This window comes from Terrapene carolina, unplaced genomic scaffold, assembly GCF_002925995.2.
Source record: "Terrapene carolina triunguis isolate 2854851 unplaced genomic scaffold, T_m_triunguis-2.0 Scaffold58, whole genome shotgun sequence".
NCBI classification, from domain to species: Eukaryota; Metazoa; Chordata; order Testudines; family Emydidae; genus Terrapene; species Terrapene triunguis.
In genome coordinates, this window is record NW_020664409.1 from 86,596,983 (window position 1) to 86,623,915 (window position 26,933).

Sequence of the window (26,933 nt, forward strand, 5' to 3'; positions counted from 1 at the left end):
ATAAAAGCAGGGTTATAGTACTGTTTGACTAACTGTGGTATGGTTTCACAATTAGAAAAGCATTTCCATTTTCTCTTGTTTTCTGCATACCTATACAGACTGGTGGGCTGGGCTGCCAGAAGTACCGATTTTCTACCTGAATGCAGGTTATCCTCTCATCTCCTTGAAGCTCATATCCAGGGTCACACTGAAAAATAACAGTGTCTCCAGGTTCTCTTCCATCCCCATTTCGAGTTCCATTCATAGGAACACCAGGATCACGGCAGGCGGTGGCTACAGAGCCTAACAAAGACAAAAGAAATGTCAGCTTTTAATGTACATTAATTATACTGTATTTTTTTCATATCTGTTAAGTCATTCTTCCACGTTCTTTGTGCTTTTGGGAAATTAACTGAAAATCTATCAGCCAGTTAAAATGCTTCTTTGATACAATTATTTGTTTTATTTGCCATTTGTTTTAATTACTGAATGTCACATGTTTTATATATATTCTTTGTAGAATTTCAATACTTTATAATGCAGTCATATATTTGCTAGCAGACTTTACAATCTGAGCTACTAAACATAGGGACATTTTGGAGAATGAGAAGGAGAAAGCTGGGTAAAGAAGAGCAAGTTGAATAATTCACTTGCGCTCCACTACATCTCCAGATTTTCTGAATACTGTTTTTTCTTAAATGTATCCATTGTTTAATATTTTGTAACAAACCGTGAAGTCACTTTTAAGGCACTGTGACAGACCCAGACCACTGGGGTACAGGAGTCTGGTAGAGGGCAAATATACTGGTCACTGGATGAGTAGTTTTCTGTTCCCTGAGTGACCAGAGCAGGGGCTGCACTAGAGTAATCAGGAACCTGTTAGAACCAGTTAAGGCAGGCAGGCTAATTAGGACACCTGGAGCCAATTAAGAAGCTTCTAGAATCAATTAAGGCAGGCTAATCAGGGCACCTGGGTTTTAAAATGGAGCTCACTTCAGTTTGTGGTGGGAGTGTGAGGAGCTGGGAGCAAGAGGCACAAGGAGCTGAGAGTGAGAGGGTGTGCTGCTGGAGGACTGAGGAGCACAAGCGTTATCAGACACCAGGAGGAAGGTCCTGTGGTGAGAATAAGGAAGGTGTTTGGAGGAGGCCATGGGGAAGTAGCCCAGGGAGTTGTAGCGGTCATGCAGCTGTTACAAGAGGCACTATAGACAGCTGCAGTCCACAAGGCCCTGGGCTGGAACCCGGAGTAGAGGACGGGCCCGGGTTCCCCCCAAACCTCCCAATTGACCTGGACTGTGGGTTATTCCAGAGGGGAAGGTCTCTGGGCTGTTCCCCAACCCACATGGTGAATCTCTGAGGCAAGAAAATCCGCCAATAAGCGCAGGACCCACCAAGATAGAGGAGGAACTTTGTCACACTGGTGTCAAAGGTGGGATCTTAAGGTGCACAGCGCGGAGGAAGGAGGGTGATTTAAAAAAAAACAAAAACAAACAAAAAAACAAACAAAATAAAAGGGAGAGGGTTTATTTTTTTTCACCACAATGGATGACGTAGTGCGGGCACTGATACAAGCTACGGCGGCCCAGCAGGAGGCTACCCGTGTCCAGGCAGCCACCCAACAGGAGGCAGGGCGGCTGCAGCAAGAGACTAATCGCCTGCTGATGGACCAGGCTGCTCAAGACCAAGCTATGTTGCGGGAACTGGTAAACCAGGTAAAGTCCCTTACAGAGCTGAATCGCGGCCATGATGGGATGCGGCTCATACGGGCCAGCCATTGGCTGCAGAAAATGACACGGGAGGATGATGTAGAGGCATACCTTCTGACCTTTGAGAGGACAGCCCTACGGGAGGCCTGGCCTCGAGATCAGTGGTCTGGCATCCTTGCCCCCATTCCTGTGTGCGGAGGCCCAGAAGGCCTACCATGATCTGCCTGAAGAGGCTGCGGCAGACTACCCCCAGCTGAAAGCAGAGATCCTGGCCAGATCTGGCATAACGACAGCAGTGCGGGCCCAGCAGTATCATGGCTGGAGGTACCAGGAAGACAAAACCCCGCGGTCCCAATTGTATGACCTCATCCATCTCGCACGAAAGTGGTTGCAAACAGAGTCCCAGAGTCCAGAAGAGATATTAGTGGTTCTGGTCATCGACCGATACATGAGGGGACTACCACCAGACCTTCGTGCCTAGGTAAGCCAGAACGAACCCTCCACCTATGACAAGGTTGTCGCCCTGGTAGAGAGGCGAAGGACAGCGAGGGAGCTGACCCGACCAGTTAAGGAAGAGGCACCCCGGGTTAAACTAGCAGCACCAAGCTCTAAAGTTCAGGTGACTGGGCCACCAGGGGGGCCCAGGTGGAAAAAGAGAGAGGCTGAAGGCCCATCAGAGGCCACAAAGAGTCGGAGCACTAAGGGAGAAGAGGATCGTGATGTTAGACTGCCCAAACCAAGAGACCGGGGAACGCCTAGGGCTCCATACAGATGTTATGCCTGCGGGGAGTGGGGACACATAGCTGCACAGTGTCCCAATGCTGAGGAGCCTATGCAGTGTAACCTGGGTAACTGGACAGATCCATGCTCTCTAATCCACCTTGTGGGGGTCTCACTAACCCCACATATGTATACCAGACCAGTGAAACTAAATGGGGTAGGGACCACGGCACTGGTTGATTCGGGGAGTGCTATCATGCTTATCTCAGGGAAGCTCATGAAGCGTAGTCAGCTGCTGCAGGCTAAACGTAGAGGGATAACATGTGTCCATGGGACAGTTAGTTACTACCCCACCATCCCAGTAAAAATCGAGATCCAAGGGAACACTACTGAGGTAGCAGCAGGGGTAGTCCCTAAACTCCCATACCCGGTGCTCATAGGGAGGGACTTCCCAGGGTTTGGAAACTTACTCTCAGTAGGGGGATTAGAGAAAGATGGGGACCCTAAAATTGTTGAGGCATCCACAGCAGACTGTCAACCCCCAATCTTCTCTGAAATATCCCCAGATTTGTTCTCCACTCCCCGACAGGGTAGAAAGACAAAAAGGGAAAGAAGGGCAGCTAAGGCCTTGGGAACCCGAATACTGACCCAAAGCCAGAGGGTCGCTCAGGTAGGTAGGCGGACCCGCGCAGCTGAAAAGGAGGCCACGCAGGAGGGAGAGGCACCTGAGTCTGACCCCCACCCTAATGCTTCTGAACCAGTACAGGCAACAGAGACTGGGCCCCTAGATCTTGGGCAGATTAGCCCCAGGAGAGGAAATTTTGGATGAGACCAGGCAGAAGACCCAAGGTATGACAACATTAGGAAGGAGGTGACTGAAATAGATGGGGTCCCCGTGGAAGGAAAAACCCAGGGACCAGGACCCTACTTCATAATGAAGAAGGATCTCTTATACTGGGTTGCACAAGTACAGGGGCAGAAGGTACAGCAGATCCTAGTACCTCAAAAACACCATAACGTTGTATTAAGTCTTGCTCATAGTCATCTTTCTGGGGACTTTTGGGGGTAGAGAAGACCCTGGCACGAGTCCTACGATGGTTCTTCTGGCCCGGAGTACATGAAGAAGTGCGGAGGTACTGTGCCTCCTGCCCGGAGTGTCAGCTGCACAGTCCCCGTCCCCACTTGAGGGCACTTTTAGTACCCCTTCCCATCATAGAGGTCCCCTTCGAGCGAATAGCCATGGACCCCTGAAGAAGACGGCTCGGGGCCACCAATATATACTTGTTGTTTTGGACTATGCTACTCGCTACCCAGAAGCCGTCCCCCTGCGGAACACGGCCTCTAAAACTATAGCCAAAGAGCTGGTGGGGATCTTTGCCCGAATGGGGCTACCGAAGGAGATATTAACCAACTAAGGAACCCCATTTATGTCGAAGCTAATGAAGGACCTCTGTACGCTGCTCCATATACATACCTTGAGAACTTCGGTCTACCATCTGCAGACTGATGGGTTGGTAGAAAGGTTTAACCGAACCCTCAAGGCTATGATAAGGAAGGTGGTAAGTCGGGACGGGAAGGATTGCGACACCCTACTACCCTACCTTACGCTATCCAGGAGGTACCACAGGCCTCAACTGGGTTTTCCCCCTTCGAGTTATTATACGGGCGTCATCCCCGTGGTATACTAGATATCGCCAAAGAGATCTGGGAAGAGGAACCCAATGAGGGGAGAAATATAATAGAGCATGTAATGCAGATGCGAGACCGGATAGCCCGGGTTACCCCTATTGTACGGGAACATTTGGAGAAGGCACAGGAGGCCCAACAAACCCATTACAATCGCCAGGGAAAAGTGCGACAGTTCCAACCAGGGGATCGGGTTATGGTGTTGGTACCCACGGCAGAAAGCAAGCTTCTGGCCCAATGACAGGGGCCCTATGAGGTGGTTGAACCCATGGGGGAAGTAACCTACAAGGTGCGGCAGCCAGGACGCAGAAAACAAGAACAGATTTCTCACGTTAACCTTCTGAAACCCTGGCATGCACAAGAGGCATGCACAACGGTCCAAAAAGACCTAACCCAGGAAAACAAGCCTTCCAAACAGATGAGAGTATCTCCCGATTTAACACCAGACCAGAAGAATGAGGTGTCTGAGATGATCTTCCGGAACCAAGATGTGTTCTCGACAAAACCGGGTCGAACAACCGAGACATATCACCACATCGTCACGAACCCTGGGGCCAGAGTAACAATGAGGCCCTATCGGGTGCCAGCGGCAAAAAGGGAGGAAATAAAAGCAGAAGTAAAAAAAATGCTGGAGTTGGGGATCATCGAAGAATCCCACAGTCAGTGGTCCAGCCCAATCGTGCTGATGCCCAAACCTGATGGCACCACAAGATTTTGCAATGACTTCCGGCGACTAAACGAAGTATCCCAGTTCGACACCTACCCCATACCTCTGTATTGGTAATTTATGCACCCCACTCATTCTATAACGTGTTTTTTAAAGAAAATTTCCAATTAATTCTTGTTCCACACCATGAAACTCGGTATTTATCCAAACTGCACACCTCCTTTACTTAAAGATCGAAAAGCTTTCATCTAAGAGACACTGTAAAAAAAAAACTGGGTCAGATCTATAGTTTCATATCCTACTTAGTTTTCTGTAGAGCTTGATAGATTTCTGCTTATTTTTAAGACTATAGAAGAGCAACCCAGAAAAAAGGAGTGGGCACTGAACTGGTCTCACCTCAAGAATCAGATACAGAGTCCAAGACTGATATATATTAGTATTTTGTAGTTTAAATTTTGAAGAAAAAACAATTTACTATAAATATTGATATAATCTATTTTTTTTTTTTTTGCATTTCTGCATATGTTGGAATGCAATTTCGGTACTTTAACAAGCAAAGACTCTTTAGTCTTATCACAGGAAGAGCTGGTCCCTTTGAGTATTTTTTTTTAACTATAATCAGTCTGCAAACCTACAAATTACTAGAAGAGTCTGATAATTAAGATAGATTGTCACATAATATCTTGGAAGTTTTATTCCCTATTCGTCAGTAATAATAGCTTTTCAAGAATACAGTTACATAACAGTAGATAGTTGATAGGTTTGTGGGGCAGATGGTGTATGGGTACTGCCCAGGTTTTACCCACACAGAGATCTGCCATGCTTCTGATGCTTTTGAGTTTCTTATTTGTATCTGTATTAAAAATATATTTTTAGGTTTGGGAGATATCACCAGTTCTACCAGTTTTCTCCATTTAAAAGCATAGGGAATCTCTCTCAAACCAGTGGGCTCTTTTAAGATTATACCACTGTACACAGAAACAAAATGTGAAGAGAACTATTAAGAATATTTTTATTAAAAGCAAAAAAAAAAGAGCATGTTAATGTTTTTCCCCTTATTTTTTAGCCAGCATTATTTGCAACACTGATTTGAAAAGGTAATCTTATATGTTGTTCTATATATGAAATAATGTATTCTTAAAATACCCTCGGATGGAACGCAAACTCTACTGGTAAATACAAATCTTTTGAATTAAAACTGCCATTTGTAATCTTGTAACATGGATTATTTTTACTTCCTCCCAGATTCCATTTTATGCTGTAAAAATAACTGAGGTTTAAAACCTAACTAAAAAAAAATATTATCCTCGTGAATTTTTCTTTTTAAAAGATCTTGTGTTTGTTCTACCCAGTGAAATTAATAGCTCTCTTATTGTATTTCTAATACTCTTCGTTTATTTGTCTGTAGATGTGTCAATACCAACTTTCATCATTTAACTATTAAAATTCAATAAATATAATTTTCAGCATAGTAAGAGACGGTTTGTAACTAGTCATTTCTCTCATGTGTTTGCTTTGAAGGGGAAAAGGAAGTGGTCAGATTCCTAGTAAAATAAAATAGCCAGGATAGGAATTCTAGAACACAGAAACATGCTTTACCTAGAGCCAGATGCAAAAAAACCCAACAAAAAAACAAAATCAGAATACAAAAACAATCTAACCCTGCACATGCAGGAGACAGGAGTGGGCAAATCTCTATACTATGCATCCTCATGCAATCTATGCATCACTTGAGAAGGAAGGTTATTCTGATATCACTAGTCTCACAACTTTCCCAACAACTGCCTTGTATAACTCCTAGTCTAGTTTTCCCCATCCTATATTTGTTCTCTTTTCCTTTTCTGTGTCTGACACTCGCTCATCATTAATACTGTTTGTATTTTTTTTCTGACATGCATTTATCATCTTTGTGAGGTGTCTTTTTATTGGGTTTTTGTCTTGCTTTCTATTCATTCTCTTTTTTGTCTCATTTTTATGCCTTCTTTATATCCTTTCTTCCTTCCAACACTCTCTCGTCAAGTGTCTTAAGTGCCTTCTAGCAGCATTGAAGAATCCCTTTCTATTAGCTGTTCAATTCTCTCAATCATCATTCCCAATGAAAATTTGTGGAGTAAGCACAAATTCTAGCAAAGATAAAGTCCCTTATAACCTTGCTATCACACCTGCAATGCAGTCTTGAAAGAAGTCTTTCTGTAAAGTGAATGGAGCTGGCTACCACAGCTTATCATAAGCTTGCTGATAGACTGTAAAGCTCCTTGTGACATGCTCAATTAAAAATTGTGTATAAGGACAGTCTGCATTATATTCTAATCTTGGCAGTAGTTAATTTGTGGTGCAACAAAAGGACCCCTACTGATCACAGCTATTGAACTTTGTGGTGAAGTTATGAAACATACATATATTGCTGCAAGCTATATTTCATATGGGAAAAGGGTTCTTATCCAATGTTCAGTTTAATAGCTATCACAGATCCACCCAGCTCAATGGAAATATTAATAGAGCGAATGTGTGTGTGTGTGTAATGCTGACAGACCCTGGTTGTTGGCAGGTGTGATTGAACTTGGGACCTTTGGAGCTTAGTCCATGAGCCTCAACTACATGAGCTAAAAGCCACATGCCCCTTAGCTAAGTCTATAGAGCAGACTCATTAATCTCTCTCTAAGTGGTCTCGGTGCCACTAGATGGGACAGAGCACCACACCCAGGAGGTGTGTGTGTTACCTATGCATGCACACACAGTGTGTGTTTGTGTGTGTGTGTGTGTGTTCACGTGTGGGGTGTGCTATTGTGTGTGTTTGGTGTGTGCATGTGTCTGCGGTGGGGATTCAAAGGGGTCGGGCAACTTTTACACCGCTGTCACCCCAGACAGGAGACACCAATGTAGATCAGGAATACTACCACTGAAGTCAATCGATGGCATTACACCAGTTTAAATATGTAAAGAGATTGATCATTTTCAATGACTCTAGCCCAATGGTGGACTTGAGTGAGATTTAGACCAGGGAATGAGTGATAGCCCCGGTCAATGGCAACCAAGGAAATCTAAGTGTTTGAGGATAGCTAGACTGGGTTTGAACACAATGTGTCTGCTAACATTCTATGCTCCAGCCATAGAAATAATATATTTTAGAAGCTAGGAATTGTAGAAAACTAATAAAGGAAACAAAGGGACCCAAGAAAAAAATCTATGACCAGAAGAATTAAGGAAAATAAGTAGGAGTGGTTTTTCCCCATATATTAAGAACAAAAAGAATCCTAACAAAAGTACTGGTCCAGTTACTAGATGGAAATGGTAATATTATCAATAATAATAATGCAGAAAAGGAAAAAGTGTTCAATAAATATTTCTGTTCTGTATTTGGGGAAAAGCCACATGACGTACTCTTCTCATGATGATGATGATGACGACGACAACAATGACGACGACAATACTCTTTACATTTCAGCAGTAACTTATGAGGTTGCTAAACAGGAGCTACTAAAGTTAGACATTTTTAAATCAGCACATCAACAGAGAATTAGCATTCAAGAGTTTTAAAGGAGTTGGCCGAGTAGCTTGCTAAACCATTAGTGTTGGTTTTCAGTAAGTCTTGTAACATTGGGAAAATACCAAGAGAGTGGAAGAAAGCTAAAAGGTGTAAACGGGATTGTCACAGGTGTTGCAACTTCATGCAATATTTTGGGGACCATATTATGTTAAGTGTATGAATGATTTATGTAACACTGTGGGCCAGGGATTGTGTGTAACGTTATGAAAGGGTTGCCACAGTTCCATCAAGAACTAAAACCAGTAGGGGACAGATAAGGTGAATTACATAGGTTACTTCCACAGAGATATCAATTACTGGGGATGGTTGCATATATTGGCTCAAACTATTTTTTTCCAGAAAGGAACATACAAAGAAAGGGCACTTGATATAAAAAAGCTGGGTTTAAACTGACTCGGGATCTTCTTTTTTCCAGCAAACAGACAATCCATCCATCTGTTCAAGGGCCTCATCGAATGCAGAAGAGTTGTAAAGACATTGGCCTCCCAGAGCACCATAACACTGAGAGAGTTATTCTACCTCTGAATTTGGCACTGGTGTGCCCACTCCTGCAATACTATGTCCAGTTCTGGTGTCCACAATACAAGAAAGATGTTGATAAATTGGAGAAGGTTCAGAGAAGAGCCACAAGCGTAATTAAAGGCTTAGAAAACGTGCTTTATAGTGATAGACTCATGGAGCTCAATCTATTTAGCTTAACAAGGAGAAGATTAAGGGGTCACTTGATCACAATCTGTAAGTACATGGGGAACAAATATTTCATAATGGGTTCTTCAGTCTTGCAGACAAAGGTATAACAAGGTGCAAAGGTTGGAAGTTGAAGCTAGACAAATTCAGCCTGGAAATAAAGCATTAAAAGTTTAACCATGAGGATAATTAACTATTGAAACAAGTTACCAGGAGTCATGGTGGATTCTCCATCCCTGGCAATTTTTAAATCAAGATGGATTTTATTTTTGTAGTTCAAAAGAAAATTATTTTGGGGAAGTTCTCTGGCCCATGTTCTAAGAACATAAGATTGGCCATATTGGGTCAGACCAATGGTCCATCTAGCTCAGTATTTGTCTTCTGACAGTGGCCAGTGCCATATGCTTCAGAGGGAGTGAACAGAAGAGCGCAGTTTATTGAGTAATTCTTCCTCCATTGTCAAGTCCCAACTTCTAGTAGTCAGAAGTTTAGGGACACCCAGAGCATGAGGCTGCATCCCTGATCATCTTGGCTAATAGCCATTGAAGGACCTATGGTCCTTAAACTTATCTAATTCTTTCTTTCTTTTTTAATCCAGTTATACTTTTGGCCTTCACAACATCCCCTGACAAGAAGTTCCAGAGGCTGACTGCATTATGTGAAGTACTTCCTTATGTCTATTTTAAACCTGTTGTATACAGGAGGTCAAACCAGATGATCACAATGATCCTTTCTGGCCTTGAAATTTATGAATCTATTAATCCATGAGGCATGGTATAAAATACATTTTCATGGAGTCATCTAAATAATCATGTACTGGTGTACATTCAGTAAATAAAGTTGATGAGTGACATCTTATTCTGTGACTATGTCAATCATTTCTATCTCAGAAAGGAAATAACTTACTCACGGGGTTCAAAGGTTCCTGACGATTCAGAAGCCATGATAATTTGTTATTTGACTGTTACATCCAGGAGATGACAGCTCCATGTATATATTTTTTCAACTTGGCATTGTAGGTGTAATAATGGGCTCTACCACTGATAGTGTCAATTTGTAAAATGTATCAAGAATGCATGGCAACTGTACTAAAATTAAAGGGCCTGATTCTCCTCTTTTATACTGGTATAAATCAGGAATAACACCACTGAATAAGTACCACAGTGTTTTGATTTGGGGGGGGGCGGGGTTGTTTGGTTTGTTTAACTTTATGGAATGCATTTTCAGGACACAACCTGAAACTCCAAGCTTCTCAAACTCCATTCAAACTCCAAGCTTCTCAAACTCCAAGCAATCTAGAACCCAGGGCATGTCAGACAAAGACATTTCCAAAACAAGTTTATTCTTAACCTGTCTAAGCCCAATGTGTGTTTCCAAACCCTATGCACCTTATTTAAGTCTTTCCATAAGTTGGGGTACTGTATTTCAAACTCATATTGTCCTGAACCCAGGGCATTCAGGATCCAGACAGACTGCAAGATGTTTCAAAAATGCAAGCTGCCTCAAACTTGAGCTAACACCTTTACTTAAGTGTAGACTTCAAATCTCACATTTACCATCCCAAATCCAACTTTTAGGAGCAGCTCTTCTCTGAAGAGTAATGGTGCAAAATGACCACTCTACTGTCAAACTGCACCTGACATATCTGCTGAATTACTGATTAAAATACATTCTAACTACTTTTAACTACTGTAGCTTCTGTTGATCCAATACAGATTTGGGAGCAGTATCAACAAAATCATGAACTTAATTCTGATTGTAATGTGTGTGTGTGTGTGTGATTGGAGTGTGTGCATGTGTGTGTGCATGTGCGCATGTGTGTGCGTGTGTGTTTGCTATGTTTCCCAAGTTTTAGAGCCCATTTAAGTTTTCAGAACTGCCAGTTACATAAACTCCTGTTTATTGGGGATTCAGATTCCTTGACATTGTCCTGGATCCAAACTGAGGAATTATTATTTATTAATTATTATTATTACAGATGTACTTTGTTTCTTTTAAGAAATAAAATAAATGGATAACAGGCATCGGGTTAATACATTATACTACATTATTTTTTATTTACAGATTTCCTACAGATGGCTGTGAACAGAATGGATTTTAAAAGGAAAAAAAATACTGCACAGCCCTTATCAAGTCTTATTGGATAATTTTCAGAGCTTTTTCTTTTCCAATACGGCTCATAATTACATCTCTCTCTCTAAACACAGCTATGCACTACTGAATGCTTTTTATTCCTTAACATTTTGTTCACAGCTTCAAAACAGTCCCAAATTAAATAATGGACATATGGTTTCAGATACTAGGCTCAGCCAGGCAGATCACTTCCACTACTAGGTATGGGAAACAGAATAGTATGAGTTGCCATACAGCACAAAGTGCCACCAAACACGTTTGGCACCTATTTTATTTCAACAAAGCACTTTTTCCTTTTAGAGAAATTGGTGTCTATAATGTCTTCATTTGCACTTACACCATTTTTTTCTTCCAGTTATGATTGACCACAATGTTTTCAATCACTTTATACCAGCTCTATCCCCTCTTTGGATGTATGTGACCCCTGCTTGCTTGGAGTGACACTCTGTCCCCCTCTAGTGGTGGCTATGCCAGCTAGAGATTGATAAGCCTGTTACAGCCTTGGCTAAGAGACGTGTGTTTTAGCTCTGTAAGTCAAGGCTTGTGCATTTGGATCAAGAGGTCACAGGTTTGATACCCACTGCCATGCCCCTATGTGGGTTGGTGTGACATAGATATATATACACACACAAATCTGATAGCAAATAACCAAATTCTCTGAAAGAAAAAAAAAAACTCTTTGCTCAAGGAACGTTCCCTAGACATTGAGAATCACCCAGTAACTAATCTCCCTTATTTGGAAAAGATTACTAAGAAGGTTATAATGAGACAATGTTAAATATATATCTGAAACCCTCAGATTTTATTGACTCATGTCATTCTGGTTTTAGAATTTGAATGGAACGATATGGCACTGAGTTTGCACTGGTCTCATCAGTCAATACCATTTTCTCTAATCTATCCTACAACATTTCTCCATCTACCTACTGGGATCCCATTACCTCAGACATACAGACCTTCCAAATATTTAGCAAGATAGCTAAATATTGTGAGGTAGGAAATTATTGTCCCCAATTTACTGATGGGGAACTGAAAGACACAAAGTCTGAGGATATGTCTCACTGCAATGAAACACCTATAGTGTCTCATGTCAGCTGACTCGGTCTCATGGGGTTCAGACTACGAGGCTGTTTAATTGTGGTGTAGACATTCAGGCTCAGGCTGGAACCAGACTCTGGGACCACATGAAGGGGGCGGGTCATAGAGCCTGGCTTCCAGCCCAAGCCTGAACTTCTACACTGCAATTTCACAGCCCCATAGCATGAGCTCTGTGAGACTGAGTCAGCTGACACAGGCCAGTCGTAGGTATTTAATTGCAAGGTAGACATAGCCTGAATCACTTGACAAAGAAAAGACAGGAAATATATAGTAAAATTAAGCCCACATGTCTTTGAGTCCCACAACAGTGTTCAGACCAGTGGTGGGCAACCTGCAGCCCGCAAGTGGCCCATCAGGGTAATCTGATTGCGGGCCGTGATATTTTGCTGATGTGGACCATCCGACTGTCCACAAGCTCCCAGTGGCTGTGGTTTACCATTCCCGGCCAATGGGAGCTGTTGGAACATGCCAGAAGCCTCAACTGTATAGTACATAATAGTTTATGACTATATATATATATATATATATATATATATATATATATATAAGCAGTTTGGAGCTAAGGTTGATCTTTAAGATGTCAGACCCCTTTGAACTCAACTAACTATTTAAAAGATGATCAGAAGACCCTCTGCTTATTTTTAGCTCCCGCGCATGGTACTTTCACTCAGTATATAATAATCTGTATATAACACTTTTCATCTGCGGGTCTCAAAGCATATTAAAAAGACAAATATCATCCCCATTTTACAGAAGGGAAAATTGAGGTACAGAACAGTAAAGTGATTTGCCCAAGGACAAACAGTAAGTCAGTAGCAAGACCTGAAAAAGAACCTATTGTTTCCTAACTTTCTGTAGTTCTCCATCTACTCTCCACATTTCCTCTGTATAACCCAGATAAGACTCTATTCCTACAGAAAGACTTAGAGCTTGCACCAAGTCAACTTTCAGCAACCTTAACTGAGAAGTTCACTAACATGCTGCGACTTTTCTGTAGCGGGCTGTTCTCATAACTGCAGCAGAATAGACTGTAGACTAATCAATATAGTATGGGAACCAAATACAAATACAATATGCCTAAGTAAGAAGAACTCACATGTTAGTCAGGTGGTGAAAAAACTTCTTTGCAGGTGGAGGACAGAGAGCAGCATGCCCAGGCCTCATGCAGCTTTCCTCCCTAATGGGAGCTGCTCCTCAGCTAGACAATCAAGATCCCCTTTATGTACAGTAGGGGCACTCAAACAACTTGTTTTATTACCTGAAGGCTACTATGGCTGGCCAGCTCCCACTACCACTTTAAACATTCAAATACTATAGTGAATGGGGTCATAAAAGTATCCATAGGCAGACCCCTGTAATGATGTTTCATTCAGCAAGTAGAAGAGGAAGTGGCACCCAGAATAGTTTAACCCATATATCTCAGAATCTATTTTTCCTGGCTATTGTAAAATGAAAAAAATAAAATACATGTTATAATCTAAATCTTCAAAATATTTTAGTTGCCAACATTTCAAAGCCACTGACTCATACCAATTTATTCCTAAGGCAACATTTAGACTGTGCACCATTTACATCAGATGTCAACTTTAAATAATTTAATGAAACAGAAATTATTAACAAAAGAGAAAGGATTAATAAGGAAGATACAGAGAACTCTGTTAGAAATACAGCATAAGAGTATTTCCATTCACTATGGTTCAGCATTTGGGTCAGAGAACAGATTTTTTTTTTTCACATTCAGTTTTGTTTTGTTTTGTTTTATAGAAAACTATTAGGTTCTGGGGTGATTAGTAGGTGAAGAAAGCCCCATTGGTTCATCACTTTATTAAGGGCCAGATTTGTTATCTCAGATGTGTTGTACACGTTTCCACATAGCTTGAAAAGAAAGAATGCTAGCAGATTTGTCAGGATTCAAGATGTGTTTTACAAAGGAGAAATTAAAATTTGGACTTTAAACATTAGTTTGAGGGACAATACATTACTAATCTAGAATCAAATGCTTCCCTGATTTATGACATTTTCATGACTAAGCCAAAATTTACTCTCTGTCGTACATTTGTAAATCTAGAGTAACTCCACTGAAATCAAGAGTTTTACTTGGGCTTTACAGTGGTGTAAATGGGAGCAGTTTGTCCCAATGGGGTTGCATATGGTTTAAGTCAGGACAGAGTTTGAGCCTTACGGTTCATTTTAATTAAAATTGGAATAAATACTCAAAAATTGATATCTTCTGCAAAGACAGGACCAAGGAAACCATTTTTTTCCTTCTGTCAATTGTTAGTTGTTCTCAGATAGGAATACTACGGCTTAAAGTACCTTTGGCTACAAGCCACCAACCGGATGTTTTATGTACAAACATTAATTCACAATATCTACCTGGATAGAGAAAACACATCCCATATACTACTAATCTAAGAGTGAGGAAGAGCTAACAATTACTGCTGCTAGTACCAATCACTAACCTGTGACAGGAATTGAAAGCTTTTCATGGGCACCAATGTAACTAGCTGTAGTCTTACAAATGATTGCTAGCTTGAAAGAGAGACATGGGCAGAGAGTGATGGAAGAAATAAATCCATAGAACAGCTTCATATGTTTAAGTCTTTCAATGGTCCAGGCGCTCTTAACAAAACAAAAACATAGTCCCAAAACTCAGGAGTCTGTACATTAATGAATATTTTTGACAGGAAATTTCTCTCAAATCTCTGAAACCTGCACATCAAACACCAAATTAAATTTAATGGACTAATTTAAAGCCTACTGAAATTGTTAGATCAGGCCCTGAAAGAATAGAGGTGAGAAAAAATGTCTCTTACAGCGTAAACAACAGGAAAAAAGTCTTATATTTTCTGTTTAAGGGGGTGAAAGAGTAACTATACATTAAGGAGTGACACCTGTCCCAACAATGCTGTAAACTGTAAAGAAAACAACCCAGTAGTACAGAAAACTGCTGAATCTCAGAAATCCTTTCTGAAACCCACTGAAGATTAAGGACAGCTGCACTATAAGTCTCTGCCATTAGAGAAATACAGCACAAAATTGCAGAAATTTCATCTCAGGAAACCTTCCCAAATGGAACTGTGTGGGAGTATGGGGTTGTCCAAGCAAAGTGGAGAAGCAGAAAATCTGGGGGACAGAAGCGGTCATAAATCAGTGACCAGAGAGGGGTACAGTGGTAAGCCTGAGACTCTATTAAAGGTTGTCTACCATTTACAAAATCGTTTGAAAAACATGTATTGTTAGGAGATTACAATAGCTTATATTTTAGCTCTTCAATATCTCTCTTAAAAGTCAGATATGTGTTGTAATAAAACATATTTAAGATATTTTCATATACGTATACAATATGTAATTTAACTTGATTTTTTGGGGGTGGGTGGAGTTAAAATACAACCGGTATTGTCAGGTTAACTATTACATGGATATGGGTACAATGTCTTGTTTCAATATATTTTAAATACTAATTATAAACAACTCAAACAATATCACACAAAGAAAAAGTACAACATGGTAATTGTAATTGTGCCATTTTAGACTCACAATCAACTGAAGTTAGTTGGTTCATCTTTAGTTGTTTGGTTATTTAATTTGTGTATTTGAGGTTTGGGGGGGGAAGAGGGGAAATTATATATATATAATATTATATTATAATTATAGTGTCTGATCCAAAGCCCACTGAAGTTTACTAGAGTCTTTCCATAGACTTCAGTGGACTTTGGATCAGCCCAATAATGAAACAATATATTACAGACGGATTGAAATTATGCTCTGGAAGTCAGGAAAACAAACTTTGTTTAAAGAAATCTTAGAAAGGCTATCTTCCAACTCCTTGAATGATGCCTTCACTTCAAAAACCATATCTCTCTCTACTATAAATTACTTTTTAGTTGCAATGCAGGCAATGTCAACTGAAGAAAAGTTTTTTGATTAATGTTAATTCATCTGTCTGGACCTGGATTGTACAGTTCATGTCTGAGGCAAAACAGACATTTATTCCTTTCTCTTTCTATTTCATTTGTTTGCAGGATCCGATTTATGCTTCATGCAGATTCTCATGGCCTGAAGGGAGTATTCCTAATTTTTATTTGGGATATTCAAGATCAGAATGAGGCCCAGGATAACCTGTCTCAGCCAGATGACAAGGAAAATGTGATATTGATGATCCCTTCATGTTTGTGTGCTACATTTGAACACATCATTGTAAAACCATTCTCAGTAAATAGTGTCATCCTCAAATTCATGGCTTGGAACCTTTGGCATCAGGTTTTTAATTACATCATGGATTGTGACCTTCTCTCTTAGATGGGATGTCCAAAATTCTAACGTTGCAGTACCACTGTTGACTTTTCAAACACTCTCATTTTCCTGAAGTGCCTGCACACACACAGTTTTCAGTCCACTCTGTTTTTATTACACTTTTTTCCACTATTTGTTATTTACGTTTCAGTGGACACTCCTTGCAGTTTCATTCCCTCAGTTTTATTTCACATGATCTCAAAGGAGTCCATGGAAGTTTGAAATTTATTTAGTTTAAAATTAAGTGATTCCAGAAGTTCTGTTATTGAAGTTGCCCATAAGGTGCTGGAAAATGAAGAGGCCACCCTGGGTCTAAAGGAGGATGCCATACCTATGACTTGCACTCCCCATATATGAGGTGCAAAGTCTTGTGCATGTAAGGCATTGGAAAACGCAGAGGCCACCCTAGCCTTAAAAGAAGACTTCAGACCTATGGCAAAGTCATGTCCATCACCCTTAAAATTAAGACACGGTTTAGACATTTTTTGTTCTTTGTTTACATTACATTTTTAAAATGCACAGAGATTGTGAGTTTCAAAGGCTTGAACTTATTTTTCCCCTCTCTAGTTGAGGAGTCCAGATACTGACTGGAAGAAAGATGATTTAATAAGGATACCAACATCAACCTGGGAAGCAATTTAGCACTGTGGGAATGTGGTTGCTAAAGTATGTATCATATATGAAGCAGTAATGCAGAACACTCTCTAAAGGAACATGTAAAACAAAAACCCCACTTCAAAATGTTGTGAAAAATGTGCCTGGAATCTAGAAATCAGGACAGGAGGCATTTATTATTCTCTAGCCTCCTCACAGGAAATGCTACTATGCCAGAACATCTCATCTCCCTTGTCTTCTTTTCCACCTCACTGCAATTGCCTCTGGTCTGGCCTGTGCTTCTATTGTCCTCAGATACCAGCGTTATATCGAGGTAGAGGTGTGTATATATATATAAAATATGGAACAATAGAAAAACAGGCTGACCTCCCATTCTTTCCCCCTTCCCAGCAATGCAACATAATACAAATCTAGAACTGCTACAATAATAGTGATTGTGTGTAAATGTATTTTTTTATATATATTACCTTAAGTAATTAACAAAAATACAACTATTAATTATTTTGTGGAATACTTCTAATGTCACAGACATTTACACACAATCACTATTATTGTAGCAGTTCTAGATTAGTATTATGCTGCACTGCTGGGAAGGGGGAAAGAATGGGAGATCAGCCTGTTTTTGTATTGTTCCATATTTTATATATATATACACACCTCTACCTCGATATAAGGCTGTCCTCGGGAGCCAAAAAATCTTACTGCGTTATAGGTGAAACCGCGTTATATTGAACTTGCTTTGATCCACTGGAGTGCGCAGCCGCGCCCCCCCCGGAGCACTGCTTTATATCCGAATTCATGTTATATCGGGTAGCATTATATCGAGGTAGCGGTGTGTGTGTAACATATATATGTGTTAGATTCATCATTTTAATGTCATGATATGTTCTTTTAGGATAACTTTATCAATATTAAGTTTATCCTTGATTTGGATTGGAATAGACAGAACAGTAACAGATAAAGTGTTTGCCCAGGCCCCTGCAGTGACAACTGAATATGTCAAAGCCACATTTACTTGGGTTTTATGAGCGTTAATAAAACTATTTGGAGGAGAATTATTTGAGGAAACGTAGATGTTATTACATAAAATAAACAGAATGGGAGCAGAGGAAGTAACATTTTCTCTAAGAAAAGGAAAGAATTTTTAAGAATAAAATATACATATCTGAGTAAATCTTTCAGTTGCCAAGAGTCTTGAATTCTCTGTTCACTTTCCTTAGATAATTAATATTAGTTTGAGGTTAAATAGCGTAACAAAGCATGCAAATGATGTTTGATCTTTTCTGCAGTACATCCATCTGCTTGAAACAAGGCATGTCTAGCCTCAAACCATGAAAAGTAGTACAAGTTACTGAGTCAGGATTTCCTGTCCTATAGTAATGACTGTTTGGACTTGATGATTTACATTATTATAAAAATAGCCTGGCCCTCAAAAGATTAAACTCACAGAGACCTAGATGTTTTTCCCATTAAAGACAAAGGTAAAATCCTCAGTTTTCAATGGGAGCAGTACGGGGTACAGAGTGGGTACCAGTTACAGACTGTTGGTCTGATCCTGCTCCCACTGAAGACAATGGGCCATTTACCCACTTTACAACTCAAATAACCTATGTTAAATGAGCACTATTATGATTGCGAAGTCAAGTACCCAAAAGTTAGAAAATGCCAGAATTAAGGTTGCCTATGCACATTTATCCTGGCTTCCTTGTCCATATGAATTATGATTCAGTCTCTAATTACATCATCATCAAGCTCTTTTTTCCTCACATACCCATGTGTCATTCAGTGATCAGACTGAACGGTGCTCATTTAATGAGCAGCTACTCAATATTTTGTTTTCTCCTTATTGTTCAAAGTGTGGCTGCAAGCTTTTTTTTTACCGCAGGCTCTTCAAACTCTGCACTGAAGATAGAATTATTCATTTTGTCATGGGCTTTTCTATGGCACTCATCACTATAGTATTCAAATGCTTCACAAACATTGATTAATTTAGCTTCTCAAAACCCATGTGAAGTTAGGGGTGGTATTATCCCCATTTTACAGATGGGGAGATGAGACACAGAGAGATTAAGGTCAAAAGCAACCACTACTTTTGGGGCCCAATCTGAGACACTTAGAATTGTATTGCTTCAGAGTACTTAGCATTATATAGCACGTTATATACTCAAGCTCAGCTCCCATTGACTTCAGCTGCAGATGTGAGTGCTCAGCAATTCTGCAAATCAAGCCCAGGGTTTCAAGTTGAGCACCCAGAAAATAAGGAACACCCAAGTAATGACCATCTCCAAAAGTCTGGTTTAAGTGACTGGCTTAGCATCACACAGAAATTCTGTGGTAGAGACAGGGATAGAATCCAGTTTTCCAGGGCAGCATTCAACTCCCTAGCCCTTCTTCTCTTCCTGAAATCACCTGCTTCATTCACTACACATCTTCCATCTTCTACAAGAAATGAGGTAGAGGTCCTACAGACAACAGCCTCCTCTATTACATAATCTTCATTCATCCCCCAAAATGGGCTTATCATGTGAAGTGAATAATGTAAAAAAAAGATTATGTGATTGTGTAATTAAAGACAAACATAATGTTTACGTACAAAGGGGCTGAATTAAGGTAGCTCACAGTCTGCCATCCTCAACCCCCTCCCTTGTTGCCCAGCCAGTCCCAATTCTCAACCCCCCATGACAGCTCCTTGTCAAATCTATCTCGCCTCTCTCTCACCCCTGCTCCCTCACTGGTGCCTAGTCCCAGTTTCCTCTGCCCCCAGCCCCTCATCTGATTTTAGTGCCCCCCAGTCAACTGGGTCCCAGTCTCCCAATGTCAATTCCCTCACTGAATTCCCAGCCCCAGTCCCCTTGACTAACCAGTTCCAGTCTGCACTACCCCTCCCTCACTAATCCCAGACTTCTCCCTCAAAAGGGGGAGGGATAGTTCAGTGGTTTGAGCATTGGCCTGCTTAAACTCAAGGTTGTAAGGTCAATCCTTGAGGGGGCCATTCAGGGATCTGGGGCAAAAATCTGTCAGGGACAGTACTTGGTCCTGCTGTGAAAGCAGGGGACTGGACTCAATGACCTTTCAAGGTCCCTTCCAGTTCTATGAGATAGGTACATCTCCATATTAAAAAAAAAATCCTAGTCCCAATTTCTTTTCCCTCCAGTCCACCTCACCAGATTCTTTGTCCTAATCTACTCCTTTCCCCCTGCCCCGGTCCAGCTTTTGGCTTCTCTACATTGGGCTCAGACTGCTTCCTCCTCCATTCTACTTGGGTGCCAGTAGGAAGCCATTGAAAACACTGGAGAGACAGACTCCCTGCTTTCAGTTCCAGTGCCCGGCCCCCAATATGGCCCAGAGGAACTTGGAGCAGCCATTACAGGAAAAGTCTGTCTTCATCCCTATAGCCCTTGGCTGGAGCATGCTCAGCTGCTTTGAATAAATGGGCGTGCACAGTCTGGTCAGTGCTAGTAGCTGTTAGAGGTTTGAGCATACACAGTGAGCACAGAATCTTTGAGGACTTTAGCTGCTAATATCTAAGAAGTCTCTATTGAACTGCAATTTTTCAAAGGCTTATAACTTGGATACATTTCAGCAGATTTTCACAAGGATACAAAAAGACATATGCCTGACACAAGGGCAAGTCCCTGCCAAATTGCAAGTCCCTGCTCCAAAGCTTGGGAACACCAGAGCATATCAAAGAAAAATCTAAAGATTTTATTTTTAACATGGACAAAATAATTTATTTTCCCCTAGCCTAGTTCTTGAAAATGGCTGAACAGTTTTGGCTGAGAGAGAGAGAGAGAGAGAGAGAGAGAGAGAGAGATTAAAAAGTTCACCCTAACGCAGACACTTCCATGTAAAATTTCAGCCAAAACAGTTCAAGTTTGGCAAAATTTTAAGCAACTAAATGCAAAGCATTATAATGAGAAGCGCAAGATAACATTAATATCAGATGGTGCTGCCAGCTCTGCATATAGTAAAGTAGATACAAGAATGATAACTATTGTTTAATCTCTCTGTATACTATATATATAATACAGTATACCTCCTTCTATATGCATCTCCTTTTCTTTCAAGATCACTGTGGCATTACACCCTTTTTATTATTAACTATTTTCTAAATCTCTCTATTCATATCTACTGCACAATCTATAAATGGAATCAAATTCTATTCTAATTCATTGTAGGCAATAATTTTGCTCTGGCTATCTCATCAGTTGCATCCATTGGAGTCATTGAGTTATGCACATGCAATTTTGTAGCTACGTCACAGAATACAGAGTTGTACACAACTGATAGTGAAAGTGTGAGCATCCCGTTCTAATAATAAGCACTTAATTTAACTAAAAAAAACCACTCAGTATCATGCAACAGAGAGTACTGTGGCACCTTTAAGACTAACAGATGTATTGGAGCATAAGCTTTCGTGGGTGACGTGAAGTTCCACTCTGATAGATCATAGTAGGCTTGTCAGAGGGGAGATCCTCTCTGCAGTACTTTGCCCCTGCCTCTCTCCCAGCTCAAGCACATTTATCCCATCTCTCTCCACACACGGGCACAATTCCCCCATTGTCTGTACTCAGCCTCATGCTCCCTCTCTCTAGTCATATGCTCCTCTATTGACTAGCTAAATGACCAAGCACACCATTCTCCCACCATGTCCCTCCAGAACATATTACCCCAAATACCAACTAAGAAAGTGTGATTAAGGATTGAAAAGGTAGGCTGCCTACGGGTATGTATAGGAGCATGGTGGAGCAGGGCTGTGTGAGATAAACAGTGGGGACCATATTTTGAGGGCTGTGGGCGAACCAGGTTCATTTATGTGGGGGGAGAGGGATAATCAGGATTTTGTGTGGGGAGCCACATGGCTGTAGAAAAGAGCATGAGACTTCCCACCATAGAAGCCTCTACCATGGCTGTAGAAAGAGCAGGGACAGGGACTTCCCACCACAGATTCACACATCATATTCACCTCGCCCCCGAGCTACTCATCTCCAAGGTATTTGTGTGTATGTACGTGCACATACATATGTATGAATATTCTTACAACAAAGTGAGTGGGATTATTATCAAATATACAGAGCCTATGTTAAGCATAGTTAAGGAGTGTCAACGCTGCTGAAGAAAATGATACTACTGGATCCAGTCCTTCAATACTTATCAGAAAATACTCTTAGACTTTCTTTGAAGTTTGGTAGTTTTGCCTTAGTAAGTAGATCAGATCTCATAACTAATGGTTTGTCACAGTAAAAGATTTGGAAAATGATTGCTTGGAAAAATTAGTAAAAAAAATTAAAGTTATATTATTTCTTTGGTTTAACCATTTAAAAAGTAGTAACATTGGAGTAACAGTTTAAAACCACAATCACACTGCCTGATTGTTAAACCCAGTAGATGAAGCAGTGCAAGAAGGCAAGCAGGAGAGATCCATTGCTCTTTCTTCAGCACCTCAGCCAATCCAAAGGCATCAGGTTCTCTGCACAGATCTTTCTGAAAGCAGTTATGCTACCTCCAATTCCTTCTTCCATAGATGAGAGAAGGGTGGAATCTGTGACACTCCCACTCCATCTCCTTTGTGACAAGCCACTGGCCCTAATTATGAGCATTCTTGCTGTCTCTCAGCTGCCGTTGAAGCCATGCCAACATAGCAAAAGTCATGGATTTTTTTTTTAAACCATGGAAACAACAATTTCTGCCACAAACATGACAAAAATACAGCTTTATAATACTTACTACAATTTGGAGGCTTATTCTGCTTCTATTGAAGTCGATGAAAATTATGTCATTAACTTCAATGAGAGGAAGAACACGACCACAACTGGGCTCAAGGAGCACAATATAAGATTCTATTTAAAAACATATTAACTTACTTGAAAACTGGATGGCGAACCCAGATTTGCTTATATAAAAGTCTGTGTCGAATTGGATAGTCACTATGTTCAGTGTGCTGTGAATGCCTTCTGGAATAAGAGATCCACTAATTTCCTTGAGTAGCATCTCATTTTCTGGTGGCCCATCCCAAACTCGTAATATATCATGTGATGCTTCGGTATCGAAAGCAAGAAACTGGAGGCTGTAAAGCACCATGATAGTTCTGTCAGCTTGTTTGTTTTTTCCCCCCCTGGAAACATCTCTAATTATAATATTAAAATCAATATAGCAAGTAAATCTGAATTTACACAAATATTTCTCCATATTGCATTTGATACTATGAACCATAAAAGTAAAGAGGTGAACATACATTAAACATACAAAGTATTTTGATAATGGTTTGAATTTTTCTTTGTATCTAACTATATTTGAGTTTACATACAATACTGGTTGGGCTATTCAAATACAGGTTGAACCTCTCTAGTCTGGTACCCTCGGGACCTGACCGGTGCCGAACCAGAGAATTTGCCGAACCACGGGAGGTCAATATTTTAGTGAGCAGGTCTCTTTTTATTTTTATCTTGCCAAGGAGAATAAACAGAACAATGCTTGTAATGCCGCCTAGCCAAGGCTTACTGGCTCTCTTCATAACAAAGTGTTAGTGTCGTTACACAATTTTACTGTTTTGGGACAAGTAAATAAGCAGATAAAGCATAAAAAAACATAAAATAAAATCATGCCTGACCACAGATGTTGCCGAACCAGAGTGTGCCGGACTAGAGAGGTTCAACCTGTAATCCAAATTATTTTTTTTTTTTAAAAGAGCATTTCAGGTATTATTTTCTTCTCTCGAGGTCCCTTCCAGTCCTAGAATCTATGAATCTATGAACATCATGTTATATATGTCAAAATCTGATCAACACAAATTAAAATGTACCCATATAATTCTTTTGGAAATACATATGTTGTTTCAGTCAAGCATCTAATGATAAATTGTGATCAGATGCTTGACTTGAAATTAATTACAAGATGCCACCTATTCCCTCCGATGTTTCTCTTTTTTCACTTTGTCTTATGCTGGCTGGGTCCAATGGCTTTAGAGCCATATACTCTGTGTATGTGTGTGTGTAGGTACATGTGTTTGTGTGTTTTAACAGCTACTGGTTCTAAAACTAATCATACTATTTTAACTAATGAAATAATTTTACTACCTAACCCTACAAACCCTCACTCACAAGAGTAATGACAATCAGATTTGAGATGGGCTTAAACCAAAATCATGGATCAGACTTTTGTTAGACATATAGGCTTGGATCCACATTTTGAGGATTGAACCCTTCTCTATCTCAAACATAAGCCCATATTTGCTTCAATTACAGTACCTGACAATATTTCCTGGATCTACTTCAATCATCCACATACAACGCAGATTATTGTCATAGGGAAAAGGATAGCCAGGAGATAAGATTCTTCCTGATGATTCTCCTTTAAAACGGCCTCCACATTCAGCTAACGAAAACACAATTTGAATTACATATCATTTTATCACATTAAACATGATTCTCCCAAACTATGTTTATATATTGCTGACCATAAGCATGTTATAATTTCATAAAGTGTTGAATCCTAACACAAGACTGAAGGAGGACTTAAAATGCTTTGGAAAGATAAGGTACTGGTGTATTTTTACTCACATGTTTATGTATTTTGCTATAATTCCTATGCTTTTCTGATAATTCTGAAGGCAATACAGTCATTATGGAACATGCCATGCCATTTATTTTTAGTAAGAAAAACTCCTCAATGAAAACAATGCAGAACTTAGCTTAACACCTGAAAGCATGACAGAGCCATAAAGCATTAGGAGTAAAATAAATAACAGACATGTAAGAAAGAAAGAAAATGCAAAGTAAGAGAGGCAGAAAAAAACGAAATAAAGCCAGAATATGCAGGCTGAAATTAAAAGTTTGGGCTTGAAAAGCAAAGTTGTAAAACTTTTTACCAAAGATGTATAATAATAGCAAAGCTATATTATTTCTTAAATGACAACAGACGGTAAATTACTCCCTATTAGCTGGCCTCAGCCAATCATTAATCAAACCTGAATAATTCATAATCTTTGTAGCCCACCTCTGAGAAAACCTAATTTTTACAAAGACCCCTCAGGCCTTTTAAATCTCCTTATTTTGCTTTCCTTCCTTTTAAATCACTCTAATGCTTTCTCTCTTGGCCACACCAAAGCCAAAATAATGCTTTGATTAGATCTCTTGGTGTAGTTAAAATGCAGTTCAATTTTGATTTAACATCACCTAAAATATTTAGTTGGGAGATTTATTACCTTATGATCTATGAGCTCTGTGACAAAATTTAATTGAAACAGCACTCTTGATTGATTTCCCAACATAGTAGAAGCAAATTTTCAGAGACAGGTAGTCCCTTCAAGCTTCTCATATATTTTTAGGTATTTTCCAACCTGATAACCCCTACAAGGTCTTTTGAGAAATATTCCTTCGTGACTGTTCAAGGCAAAGAATGGGATTGATTGTTACTCTCACTGTAGACTTGGGGCATAAAATGAGTGAACTGTGGGAATAATATTATTTGTTGGCAGAAGAAAATAAAATAAAGATTATATTTGTTCCAAGAAACAATATTAGAAATTCTGTTCCAGATTTGAGGATAATGACAATGGAATGATTTTCCTCTCCTCACCATAAGGAATAGAGTATGACATAAACTGTTCATGGCAGTGGCAAACATACATTTGGTTCATTTCTGGTTATTACGGCTGCATGAAATTGGTAAAAATACTTCCATACATTTTCCAACATTTTGTTTGCATCAATGTCATGAAGACTTTTTTTTGCATTGAAATGTGAACATTTAAATTATTAATCTGATTCTGACTATAATGTCAAATTAAAAAACTTCTGACTATCTTTTAGACTTTTTACTGTGATACTTTTAATTTAGTATTATTATTAATTATTATTATTAGAGTTCTAAATTTCAAAACCTGACAATATTTATTAGAGATGACCCATGATCTCAAACTTCAAGTCAGTATCAAGACTTTCTCTAAATTCAAGAATGTTTGAATCCAGGGGCTTGGTATGGCATATTATCAAGAAAAAGCAGGACACAGCCACAAAGTCCTGATTCAGAGCTCAACTAACTCACAATTTGAAGGTGACTGGATCTGTTGTTTTGATTCAGACTCATCTCTACTTTAGAACTTGTTCACTTCGTCATTATTGCTGGACACAACTGAACACAATACTTTTAGTGATCTTCCTTTTCTATGTAGCTTAGCTGCTATATTGCTTGTCTGGGTTTCATCATCTTTTTTAACCAATTTCTTCAGTTTGTACTATTATTAAGACATAATTAAGCTCTGACAGTACACTTGACAACATACAAAGCCCAGAAGACATGGAGCTACGTGGAAGACATAGGATATATAATGTATTATTTAGATGTATTCTATAGATCTACATTTTGGTCTTTATTTTATTTAACATGAATAAGCAAACTATATTAAGGAATGTGGAATCAAATAGCATCATTTTATAGTTGCTGTCAACACCTACTTTTCTTTTCCTCTTCTTACACCTTGACTATATACAAATCTCGCACTGGTTTCACTAAAGTTATTTTTAGAATCTACTTAGCCAAACCAGTACAAACTCCTGGACACACTTAATTAGATTTATAACTGGCGTATAGCAATTTAACAAACTCTTGTCTGGATACATTTAATTTGGTTTACAACTGAAATATATCTTCAAAAATAAACTGAATTGTGGATCATCATAGAGGACAAAAGACTTTGTTGATTGCTCTCCTCCACCCCATGAAGACAAGATATGTAAGTGAATTCCTCCCATCAGATGAGCTGGCAGCTCAGAGAAGGAGGGAAGGAATAAAGATCCCT

At 39.8% G+C, this 26,933-nt stretch overlaps 1 protein-coding gene across 1 annotated transcript in view; it reads right to left on the reverse strand.

Moving 5' to 3' along the window:
* CSMD3 (CUB and Sushi multiple domains 3) overlaps nucleotides 1–26,933 on the reverse strand; it is a 1,099,171-nt gene that overhangs the window by 274,666 nt on the left and 797,572 nt on the right. The window contains exons 26-28 of the mRNA XM_026659890.1: nucleotides 24,382–24,508; nucleotides 22,999–23,201; nucleotides 91–282 (exon numbers count right to left, since the gene is read on the reverse strand). Of these exons, the coding sequence (XP_026515675.1) occupies nucleotides 91–282; nucleotides 22,999–23,201; nucleotides 24,382–24,508 (522 nt within the window). The remainder of the gene's footprint in view (nucleotides 1–90; nucleotides 283–22,998; nucleotides 23,202–24,381; nucleotides 24,509–26,933) is intronic.